Source organism: Littorina saxatilis, linkage group LG3 (genome assembly GCF_037325665.1).
Source record: "Littorina saxatilis isolate snail1 linkage group LG3, US_GU_Lsax_2.0, whole genome shotgun sequence".
Classification (NCBI taxonomy): Eukaryota; Metazoa; Mollusca; class Gastropoda; order Littorinimorpha; family Littorinidae; genus Littorina; species Littorina saxatilis.
Genome location: NC_090247.1, coordinates 40,309,440 through 40,321,900, shown reverse-complemented (window position 1 = coordinate 40,321,900; position 12,461 = coordinate 40,309,440). Strand labels below are relative to the sequence as shown.

Below are 12,461 nucleotides of genomic sequence, written 5' to 3'. Positions count from 1 at the left end.
CTCATTCAGTCTTTCCCCCCTCCAGGGGTTACTGCCGTGACGAACCACCCCCCTCCCCACTCGGGGCGCGGCGTGGCTCAAACCAGGCAGACTGGTTCTCAGCACTTGGACGCGTCTCTCGCACAGAGGGTGGGGTACGGCTGGCCGGTCTTGGCTTTGTCTCATACCCCCACTCGCCATCCTTCTCGGCAGGGCGCTGTGCCAACTACCAACCCCTCTCTCCCCTCACGTCAGGTGGGCGGTTTGGGTTGGCAGGCAGAGACTGATCACGCTTTTCACTCTCACTTTTGGCGGTGTTATCAGCAGGAGTTTTAGTGCGCTGCCTCCCCCGTCTCCCCTCCTTTGTGTTTTGACACAACTGCTGGTGGGGATTCGGACTCCTCGGTTGAGGAGGGAGAGTGTGTAGCGCTGCCTACTGCTTGTAGGCTTGCTATGCAAAAAGCGGCTGCTGTGGCAGCTTACTTTTTCCCGGATGGGGTGGCGGATTTAGAGCAGGGTGTCTCTCTTCCTCCCTCTTCCGCGGATGACTTTGGGTTTACGCGGGCTTACTCGCAATCGTTTCGATTTGCCGAGTCTCCGGTGATTGCCTACCACATGTCGCAGCTCTTGGCTTGACCCGCACCTCAGGGTAGTGGTCTTCAGCCTACACCTTTCCCGCTGCTTCATGCGCATGGTCCTGCTCCTCTTTCTGCTAGCCAGTGACTGGCTTCTGGGTTTCAGGCTGCTTCGTTCTCACTTTTAGTGCGGAAGAAGATATGTTGGAATGTCAAGTCTCAGGATCTGATCCAGACATTTTCGTTGCCAAGGGCTAGTTTTTCCGCTCCGCCGGAACTAGTCTCTTGGCTTCACAAATAGACCACAGGGAACGTGGGGTTTCGTGATGTTACTCCTCCCTCTCCTCTCTGGAGGAGGTGGGACGGCATGGTCTAGAGTTATCTGCTTTTGCTGAGACTCTCCTCTGTGCTCTCCTACGAGCCATCTTTTCCTCCCTGGACTCGTTTTGGTTTAGGGAGGATGCCTCGGATAGGGCCGTAGCCATGCTGCTGGCAGCTCTGGCTAGGGTCATCACCGAGCAGATGAGTTCGTCAGTGATGTTCTATGCCCACACTGTCTTCCCCAGGTGTGATCTCCTTCTTTTACAAGGGGTTTGATTTCACACCTGTTACAGGAAGCAAGGGACAGTCTTTTTTCGGGGTTTTGATAAAACCTACTCAGAAGCCTCAGTCTTGCCCTTCCTTCATAGACAAGTAGCAGCGCATTGATGTGCTCCCAGTCACAAAGTGGGTGTTTCGTTCAGTGACTCCTCCGTCTCCTCTCCGGAGGAGGTGGGATGGCATGGTCTAGAGGTATCAGCTTTGGCTGAGATTTTCCTCTGTGCTCTCACACGAGCCTTCCTTAAGCGTCCTGCAGACAGGAAGTGGCTCTGTTTCTGCTGGGGTCACCAGGTTTTTTCACTTCAGGGCTCTGCCCTACAGGCTGTTGCTGGCCATGAGTTGTTGCCATCTCTGTCTGGATGGGAGCCTACTTTGGCAATTACTGTCTTGGGGCTGTGGATGTAGACTCAACTCCTTGGGCATCTTTATTGCCTGGAGTTAGGAGCAGTAGCTCTTTCTTTGTGGCTATATACAGACATGTCCGGTTGCATACAGACAATATTTCTGTTGCTTCCTATGTGAACTAGCAGGGAGGAGCAAGTTCTCGCTCCCTGTCAGACAGAGTTTACGGGATTCTGATTTGGTTTCTTTCACAATAAATCAATTTCTCAGGGGAATATCTCCCCGGCCGGCTCTATAATCTGGCCGACTCGCTCAGCAGGACCTCTCAGGGCTTGCACATGGGTTGGGTCATCTGCATACAGGGCTGGAGGTTGTGTTGTTTGTGTTACAGATTGTGGGTTTTGACTCTGGTCTTGGTGCATGGAGCACATAGGTCCTCCACTTTCTCTGTGTATGCCCCTCATTGGCCTCCTTGGCCAATTGGCGTATAGAGCCGGGGTGCAACTCCTTAGCGCCCCTCTCTCAATCCAGGTGGTTAATCACCTCTGTTTCTTTTTTGGCTCTGGGCAGCTTGGCCTCTTCTTGGAGGTTCCGGCGTCTCGGCTATCAGCTACTTTGAAACAATTAGGCCTCTCTTCTGATGTTCATGGCGCTTTTGCGGACATGATCAAAGGACCTCCGCCCTGATATGGCCCTTCGTGGTCGGCTGGGCGTTAAGCAAACAAACAAACAAACAAAAAATCAAAGGACCTTGTTTTAAGAGGTTTAGAGGCGTCCCCTGGTATAACGCGTAGGAGGGCAGTGAGGCACATGCGTTGTTGGGGTTTACCGGAGGATGTAGCCTTGGAACTTATAGTTCCGGTTTTTCACGGTTTTTCGGCCAGATTTTCCTTGAATCAGAAACCTGGTCAATCTCCTCTGGTGTTTAATTCCCTTCTCTCGGGAGGATTCTCGCTCCGGGCGATTTGGATTTTCTAACTGTCTGGTTAGAGTTTTAAAATACTTTTTAATTTGCGCTCAGTCAATTGGAACTAAGAGCCAAAAGCTCATGTTCTTATCTCTTTACACTATAGGTGAAAGAGTCTTCTCTTAATTGGCGCTCACAAGAGGTGTTGCTACGTTCTTAGGACAGTCCTATGAGTTGTAGCTTATTGAACTCGGGGGGGGGGGGGGGGGGGGGGGGGGGCGTTCAGTCCTCCCTCTGTTCCTTTACAGGTGTTCAGGAGTCCAGAGCCTGGGGTTCTTTTCTCGCTGGTGGTACGTGTTCTTTTCGCCTATGCGAAGTTTTGCCAACAGCTCTTTGGAGGTCTGATGACCTGTTCATTGATTTTTTACCTCCTGGACATCTCCTGCTCTTAACTTGATGGGGCCATTTCCTTGCCCTCGTTAGTTTCTGCAGGACAGGTTCTCTCAGGGACATAAGTAAGTTCCCTCCGCCTTTAGGAGCATTCTGCATTTATGAGAATTGGCGTAAGAATATGTAATTTAATGGAAAATTTCAATAGTAGATTTTCATTTGATTAATATACTTACCCAAGTCTCATAGTTAATACCCTCCCACCCATCCCCGCTACTTAATTTCCTACGGGTTTTTGAGAAGTCTCGAATGATTATTCCAGATGCCGGCGCTCATGTGGTGCACGGTGGGTTATGGGTAACCAGGTGGGACAGGGCATAGCAACGGCTATGGCGTCTGTTTTTAGCTTGGTTACCACCCTTGCAAGGGCAGGTAATTTGAGTAGTTTTTCGACATCTAGCATGTGAGATTGAAGTCAATGCATTTATGAGAATTGGGTAAGTATATTAATCAAATGAAAATTTACTATTGAAATTTTCCACTTCAAGTTTATTGTATGCTGATGCGTATCATATGTCATGGAGGCAGTTTTTGGAGGTACATGTATAGTAAACTTTTGTCTGTGTTTTTTTTTCCAGCTGACACCAATGTGATTGGTGCTGCCATAAACAATGACCTATACATTGCTTTGGAACCACATCTACAGGTAAATAGTATTTCTTTCTAAGTGGTTCTTCTTCTTCTGCGTTCGTGGGCTGAAACTCCCACGTACACTCCTGCTTTTTGCACGAGTGGAATTTTACGTGTATGACCGTTTTTTACCCCGCCATTTATGCAGCCATTCGCCGTTTTCGGAGGAAGCATGCTGGGTATTTTCGTGTTTCTATAACCCACCGAACTCTGACATGGATTACAGGTTGTTTTTCGTGCGCACTTGGTCTTGTGCTTGCGTGTACACACGGGGGTGTTTGGACACCGAGGAGAGTCTGCACACAAAGTTGACTCTGAGAAATAAATCTCTCGCCGAACGTGGGGACGAACTCACGCTGACAGCGGCCAACTGGATACAAATCCAGCGCGCTACCGACTGAGCTACATCCCCTCCCGCTCTAAGTGGTTCAATTCATTAAACTCATTTCTGTTCATACTAGTCTTGGTTGAAAAGGAAAGGATCTGTTTACTGACATTCGCTTCTTTTCAAATGTAATAATTTGAAACAGTACTTTAATGTTATTTTAACCAGTGAAGGGAGACAGCTAAAAGATATTTACAAAAGAAAACCAGTTTCTCAGAAGTGAAGAATGAAAGAGCACTAGAAGTGAAGCATCTGCACAACTTTTCAGTTCTTTTCAACATTAGGTGCATTCTTTGTGGACTACAGGAGAAAGCGAAAATCAAAAAACAAATAGATTGCCAACGTTCCAAAATTCAGAATAAAAAAAACCAAGCAAGGTATGTTATAGGAATGTTCAATTGTGACATCAATTTGTTTTGTCACAATTAAACGTTCTTATAACGTCATACCTTGCTTGTTTTTATATTTAGTCAAGTTTTGACTAAATATTTTAACATCGAGGCGGAATCGAAACGAGGGTCGTGGTGTATGTGCGTGTGTGTGTGCGTGCGTGTGTGTGTGTGTAGAGCGATTGTGACTAAACTACTGGACCGATCTTTATGAAATTTGACATGAGAGTTCCTGGGTATGAAATCCCCGAACGTTTTTTTCATTTTTTTGATAAATGTCTTTGATGACGTCATATCCGGCTTTTCGTGAAAGTTGAGGCGGCACTGTCACGCCCTCATTTTTCAACCAAATTGGTTGACATTTTGGTCAAGTAATCTTCGACGAAGCCCGGACTTCGGTATTGCATTTCAGCTTGGTGGCTTAAAAATTAATTAATGACTTTGGTCATTAAAAATCGGAAAATTGTAAAAAAAAATAAAAATTTATAAAACGATCCAAATTTACGTTTATCTTATTCTCCATCATTTGCTGATTCCAAAAACATATAAATATGTTATATTCGGATTAAAAACAAGCTCTGAAAATTAAATATATAAAAATTATGATCAAAATTAAATTGTCCAAATCAATTTAAAAACACTTTCATCTTATTCCTTGTCGGTTCCTGATTCCAAAAACATATAGATATGATATGTTTGGATTAAAAACACGCTCAGAAAGTTAAAACAAAGAGAGGTACAGAAAAGCGTGCTATCCTTCTTAGCGCAACAATACTGAGCAACGAAATGCTGACATGAGCATCAAAAATAAAAAATGCTCAGATGGAAAAGTCTATGATTGTAATGGGAGCTAAAACACAGCTTTACCGGAAATAAAAGTCAAAACATAATTGCCTTCATGTCTCTTTCCTTTATTGATCGTCAGTCATAGGTATGCATGGACAATGATGTAAGTACTTGGTGGACACCAACTGCAAGATATTTCTATCAAGTTAAAACTTTTGGAATCTTTGATTTGTCTAGTGTTTGAGTTACATTTTATCCATAAAATCCAGCCAGACAGCACCTACATTTTGTGTAAATCAATTGAGCAAGAAATAGTTGTTGTGAAGACACCATTACTTACATCATTTGGCAAGTCCATCACTTTTTTACAAGAACAAGATTAGGCAGCATTGTAATGCTGCTGATTTAATTGATCACCTTTCTGGTAGACCATGCAACACAACTGAAAACAAAAGTGAAGGCCTGAAAATAATATGGCAAGTGAATCAGATGTAGCGTAAGTTATGAAGACACCAAGCGTAAGTTATGAAGACACCAAAATTGTGAAGTCTGTTATGCTTGAATTCTAGTACTCTTGAAATCTAGTCTGGTGTGTAAGAGGTTCCTGATACAGTTTGAAATGATCAAATCATACTTGAATATTCAACAATGGCAAATATTCACAGTTACAGGCAAAGTCTGAAAATTATTACGTAAGTTATTTTTGACACCTGAATTGTTGTGTCCAACATTACCAACATCATCAATTATCATCGTTTCACAACTGATTATTTTTCTTATTCGCTTGTTTTCTTTTTCTGTTTTCTGTAGAAGATAACATACATAAACAATTGTTTTGATTTACATTGTATCTGCCATCTACCACAATGAACTGAATTGCTGATTGCGTTGGTTCGAGTGACACGAAACGAAAATGGTGTCAGAAATACGAACGTAATCTAAAACAAGCCACACTATTAAAATGCAGGAAAATGTAACTAAAATTTCACCTTTAGAGCTTTCTTTATACAAACTCGAAGAAACTTTAAGTCAATCACAAAAATATCAACTTTGGTTCAAGAAAAGGTTAAATTTTCCTGACGTTCGTATTGAAAGACACCAAGAAATGTCGGCAGAGTGGCGAGAATGACGAACGAAATCCACTAAGTTCAGCATCAATTTAAACAAATGCTGGTGATTTTGGATAAAACAGGAACAAAAGTAGTTGCCTGTTGGGTAACTCAGCAAAATCAATTAGGGATCGATGATTCTTGAAGTTCGTCTGTCTGAAAAACTCTTGAGATGTCGTAAGTTTGCCTGAAACGCCAAAGACACGAACAACTTCCAGGTCAAAATACCTCCTCTCAATGCATTGTGGTAAAGGTGAAGGCCATTTATTCGTAATCTGTGGAAATTTCCGCAGTGCATTGAGTCGATTGACATTCGTTCGTGTGCCTGTGTCGACTTCGCGTTAGATTTTGGAAGTGCAAAAACGTAAGTAACGCAGTGACGCAAAACGTCGGATATTGCCTTTCACACATTCTTTCACAACCCTAGGTCTTCTGATTGCTTTTATTTGTGCTAGATTGTGTCATTTTATTCAGTAACTTCCAATTATCAGTGGAAATATCAAGTTGCATGTGAAAGATATGATGATGGTATGGACTTCGATCAGCATGTGAAGTGAGACACGAAGCATTACTTACAGAATGCAATTTTTTCGTCCACGCTAACGACACATTATACGGTAAAGAAAGAAAATGAGCATATCTAATTGTTAAATACACTTAGTTTGACCAAAATAAATACAAACATGACACTACAAACTGCTTCACTTACCATTGTGCTTTCTCAAACAAGATCACTCATTTTTGTCAGGTTTCAGTGGCCATTTTAAGTTGTATTTTCAATGGAAAATAATCAAAAACAAAATAACCATCAACAGAAAAAATAATCTGTAAAATGATATTAATTCTTTATTCTCTCTTTAATCACAATACAACAACATTAACAACCAGAAGAAAACAGTTCTTTGCACAAAAAAATCCAGAAAGTGGCTACCATTCATTTTGTACTTTTTGCTCAGTATTGTGCCTGACCTCAATTACTACCCCGCTCTTCTTGTCAATTTCACTGCCTTTGCCATGAGCGGTGGACTGACGATGCTACGAGTATACGGTCTTGCTGAAAAACTACATTGCGTACACTTTCATTCTGTGAGTTCCACAGCTACTTGACTAAATATTGTATTTTCGCCTTACGCGACTTGTTTATTCATGAGAAAGTGAGTTAGAATAATGTGTTTTCTTTGATTGTCTTTGACAGCCTCTGGCGCCTTACCCAACAAATCCTGAATCCATGCGCATCTTTGACCAACATTGCCAGGTGAGAATCAACCTCCAGTGTCATTTGTTGACTAAAGTCAAGCACCCAGAAAAATGACTTGCTTTGTTGTTTGATTTCAGTCTCTCTCATAGAAACGTATATGAAACTAAAAGAGAATGGAATATTATCCTTTTTGCACAGTTTGCACATTTCCAGTAGTCAGTTTGGTGAAAAAACATTTTGATCTTGGAAAGCTTGACCTTTGATATGATCTTTAAAAAAAAGAAGTTTTACCTCAATAATGGATGAATGTGAAACAATGGTCCAGGCTTTTAGTTCCAAAGAAAGAACAACTCTGGAATACTGCGTTTCACTTGTTTGGAACTTTGGATTTAATGACAAAGAGAAACATTTTAGAATCACTAATTCATGTAACAGCCGTGATTTATTTTGCATCTTGGGCTTTTGAGTTTTTTTCAGAAAATTGATTCTTCACTCTTTCAATAGTGTTCTTCTAACAGTGCTCATAGCAGTATTGTGCTTTAAAGACTACAATATATTAATGCTTCAGAAGCTATAAGGGTAAAGGTGTGTTTCATTGTGGCACTGTTTTGTATCTGATTTCAGCTAGCTCAGGAGTACATGAGGATACAAGCTGAAATTGCTGTTCTGTCACAGAGAAAGTGAGTCAAGCCTTGATACTCCCACTTTTACACCATCTGTTGGTTATCAGTTTTACCCTCGGGATAGAAAAATAGTAACAGAATGTTCCACATATTCACAGTTTTCAGTTCATGTAACATTCCAAATTTCATCTGAGCAGCTAATTTTTCCTGACCTTACTTTATCTGAGCAGGAACACACCTCTGGACTATGTGTAACCGTGTGCCGAAACACTACGATCACCTCGGGAAGCGAAGCGCAATCAAACAGGATTGAAAATGTTAGGGCTAATTTCTTCGCCCTATAAAAACTGTTATGCAAACCCGAAGGTTTCCATGAACATACAGACAATCGGAAACCACCAGACCCCATCACAAACAGAATTCTACAATCCACTGGTGTTGACTTTTAAAGGCCAACAACTCGGGTGCAGAGTCTGCTGTGAAAGGAGCGGTAGCCTCCCCTGTCACATATGTGTGAATTAAGATTGTCGCTTTGCCACACCCGTATTTCTGTGATTTTGTTTGTGACTGACTCGTACATCTAAAAGAGAAAGACACTATTTTATGTCAAAAGTACAAGCTCAGAGTGTTTGCATGTGGGTATGTTTTGCCTCCCCCCCCCCCCCCCCCCCCACACCCCCAACTAATACTGATAGGGAAAGTTTGTTGAAGTTAGAATATAAGGTGATATCCACCCTGTACATCTGTGAAGAACCGTGAACCTAGATTTGACCACACACATGTCAATTACATAGCTATTTTAGACTTCAGGCAGTGTCATCATTGTGTGTTGTCTCTGGAAAGTAGATGCTGCATATTTGTTGAATGATCACTTTGTGGTGTGTGTGCAAAGTACATGTACTTGCATTTATGTATGTTTGTGTGTTTCATAGACGAGAGCTGGACCAGGAAATCGGGGAAGAGGAGCCTCATCACATGCAGACCACATCCCGTCTGGCTGATATTGAAGAGTTCACCCGCCTCTCAGCTGAAAATGTTGGTCTTTTGGTTTTCTTGCTCTTTTGTTGATTGTCTCTCTCTGTGTCTTTCTGTTCCTATCCTCCTCCCTCTTTTTCTTGTGTGTGTGTGTGTGTCTGTGTGTGTGTCTGTGTCTGTGTGTGTCTGTGTCTGTGTCTGTGTGTGGTTAAATGTGTCTGTGTGGGTTGCAGTACAGACAATGGTATGACTAAAGACAATCCGAGACATGCATTTCAACAGACGCACACGACACAGGCTTGTGTACATGCATGCATGCACTAATCAATGGAGCATAATTTTGAAAAGTTGATACATGTATTTGTTCTGTTGACCTTGCTCAATTCATCATTAACTACTTTAACAGTTTTAGTTAATTTGATGGGTATTTGTTCTAAATTCTTCTTCTTCTTCTTCTGCGTTCGATGTTTTGTTCTAAATTGAAAAGTATGCCTTGGAGCTGAACCTTCTGAGTAAACGTATGTTCTTTGCGTTTTTGTTTCAGGAGAGTTTGATGAAGTATCACAGCGACCTAAAGACACAAGTGGAAGGCTACCGCAAGAACGCCAAACGCTTTCCCGCCAGCCCTCCTAGACAAGCAACCGCCAACAACTAGCTGAGTTCCCTTAGTACTGTAGTACCTGTTATGTAAGGCCCCAAGGCCCCTCTGACCAGAGGACTCCTCCCTGCAAAGGATACCTTCTGTTTGCAATTACAGTGTTCTAGATGATCGAACGTGTAGCAAAGACCTGTACGCGTATGTGTAGATATTGCGTCACCCGTGACTCACTTTTTTCTCCAATGTTCCAAATGTATAGGTTGTTTTGCTTTCCACCAAGACTGCAGATCTTGGCAAACGCGTGACGTAAAAACGAGATTTGATGACGTTACCCGTACACGTTCCCGTACACGTCCTCAAAAGTGCCACATCTAGATCTTGCTAATGTCTGAATTTGACTGAAATATACCTGTCGTGGAAGCACACCTGCAATGTAGAGACATTGGTGGCTGGTCCTAAAGGCGTCCTTTTTTCACAGATATCCACTACCATTGTACAGTGTATAGTTGGCCAGTCAGACCAGTGCCCTTGTCAAACAGGCAGCATGACAACGGAACACCTGCTGCAGACTTGCCCACTACACGATGGCCTCAGGAGCCAGATCCGGGCGGAGGCGACCACGGTGCAAGGGAAGCTCTATGGCAGTCTGGACGACCTACAGCGCACGGCAACATTTGCGCGGAGAACCTGCGTTTCCATCTGAGTGATCGACAAGAAGAAGAAGAAAGAAGAAGTACAGTGTATAGTCTTTTTCTTGTTTTGAATTTCACGGAGTGTGAGAATGCTTGGTGAAACCCCCCCCCCCCCCCGCCGCGGGTTAGGGGGAAGAATTTACCCGATGCTCCCCAGCATGTCGTAAGAGGTGACTGTTTCTCCTTTTACCCTTGTTAAGTGTTTCTTGTATAGAATATAGTCCATGTTTGTAAAGATTTTAGTCAAGCAGTATGTAAGAAATGTTAAGTCCTTTGTACTGGAAACTTGCATTCTCCCAGTAAGGTCATATATTGTACTACGTTGTAAGCCCCTGGAGCAATTTTTTTATTAGTGCTTTTGTGAACAAGAAACAATTAACAAGTGGCTCGCTTGGTGAATTAAAGTTGGGTGATGGTGAACAACATTTGTTCTCCACAATGAGGGGTCTTTCTCTTTTAACTTCAACTGAGATTGTGTGGCAGTACTCAACATTTGCACAAGTGAATTTATTGATGTGTGCTAGAGGAAAACAATTGAATGCCTTTGAGTGTTTCTATCAAATCCAGTATGTTACTAATCCAAGCGCATTGAAGAAATATGTATGACCCAGATAGTTCATTGCAGATTTTGAGTCTTATTTATACGTTTTGTTGTTAGTTAGTTAATTATTTATTTATTGATGGATTGATTTAACAAATTAAAAATAATTAGATACTTGATTTTAAAGAATGTGTACAGTAGCTCTGGAAGCCTCCCTTATCATGTTTGTAGCATTACTTTTTAGCCCTTGAATATTTGTATGTGTTGAGTTTAGGGTAATTCTTTTAGATTTTTCTCTGGAACATGTAGTAAATTAATGTTCAAAACTTTTGAGTAGTACTGCAAAGACAGAAAAGAAAGGGTTGTACCATATGGACTAAATATGGCTGCTCTCTTTCATCAGGGAGAAAGACAGAAAAGAAAGGGTTGTACCATACTGACTAAATATGGCTGCTCTCTTTCATCAGGGAGAAAGACAGAAAAGAAAGGGTTGTACCATATGGACTAAATATGGCTGCTCTCTTTCATCAGGGAGAAAGCAACCAAGATTTTCATGAGGGATACCTTTCAGGACTACCGTACATGAAATTACCTGACACCTCATCTTATATTTGTTTCTGCAATGCATGAGATAGTTAAGGAAATGAGAGTATGAAAATGAAGTGATAAGCATAAGTTTTACCAAAGTTTGTCAAGGTTGGATCAGTGTGTCAATATTTTTAACAGATCATGCTTTTACTAATGTTTTTTTTTTTTTTTTATCTCTTTGAAGTGATTAAATGCATGTCAGTTTTATTTTTTATTGTTCAGTTATGGGAGTAGGTGCAAAACTGGCCTTGAAGCATGTTTAGTCCTGTTGAAATCAAAGTAGCTTGTACTGTGGTAATTTAAATGCAACTCTTTGTAAATATGTAATATATTTCTCACAGGGGAACTGTTTTTAATTTACATGTAACTCTGTGTAAGTATGACATTGTATTTCTTATGGGGGAACTGCCTTTAGTATATTGTGAGGTCTGTGTGAGAGATTTGAAACAAAAATACTGTTAATTGTGAACTTTGCCAGTTGTTTTGAACGAGAGAGAGAACAAGAGAGAAAGAGAGAGAGAGAGAAGTGTATGCATTTTGTGACAAAGTACACACGAATTAGTATGGTGAGTAGATGTATGAGGGATTGAAACAGTGAATGAATAAACAGTTAAAAAATAGAATAGTCAAGGACATATGGTTTGATGAAGCCTGTAGATGTGATTTTTGATTTAAAAACAAAAAACACACCACCATTTAAACAGTTGCATTGTGTGATTAACTGCTTGTTGTACAGATCCAATGAAAATTCACGGACAGTGCAAATTCTTGTGAATAAAGTAATGTGAAAAGCACAATGCTGTATGTACGGTGGGTGTGTGTTTGTGTCTGTGTGCGAGACAGAATCGGTCAGTCATGCTGACTGTGTGTGTTTTCTTTGTATTTTTTCTCAAGAATAACAGAGATGAAAGCTCACACAAAATAAAAAAACAACAACACAAAACCCAACCAAAGTGAAAACAAACTGAACAAATTATAACAACAACATGTATCAAAAGTAAGCCTCGCTTACCCGGGATTCATTTTTTTACTTCGCCGTGGGATAGAGTAAATACCAACAATCTCTCATGTCAACTTTCAAAGTGAGATAACCA

General features: G+C 41.5%; 1 protein-coding gene across 8 annotated transcripts in view; it reads left to right on the top strand.

Moving 5' to 3' along the window:
- The window catches only part of LOC138962345 (mitogen-activated protein kinase kinase kinase 7-like), a 45,011-nt gene extending 32,847 nt beyond the window's left edge, over window positions 1–12,164 (top strand). For all 8 annotated transcript variants that reach the window (XM_070334129.1, XM_070334125.1, XM_070334128.1 and 5 more), the window contains 5 exons: window positions 3,432–3,499; window positions 7,348–7,407; window positions 7,975–8,030; window positions 8,906–9,008; window positions 9,493–12,164. In XM_070334129.1, coding sequence (XP_070190230.1) covers window positions 3,432–3,499; window positions 7,348–7,407; window positions 7,975–8,030; window positions 8,906–9,008; window positions 9,493–9,603 — 398 coding nt within the window. In that variant the 3' untranslated portion in view covers window positions 9,604–12,164. The remainder of the gene's footprint in view (window positions 1–3,431; window positions 3,500–7,347; window positions 7,408–7,974; window positions 8,031–8,905; window positions 9,009–9,492) is intronic.
- The last annotated feature ends 297 nt before the right edge of the window (window positions 12,165–12,461 follow it).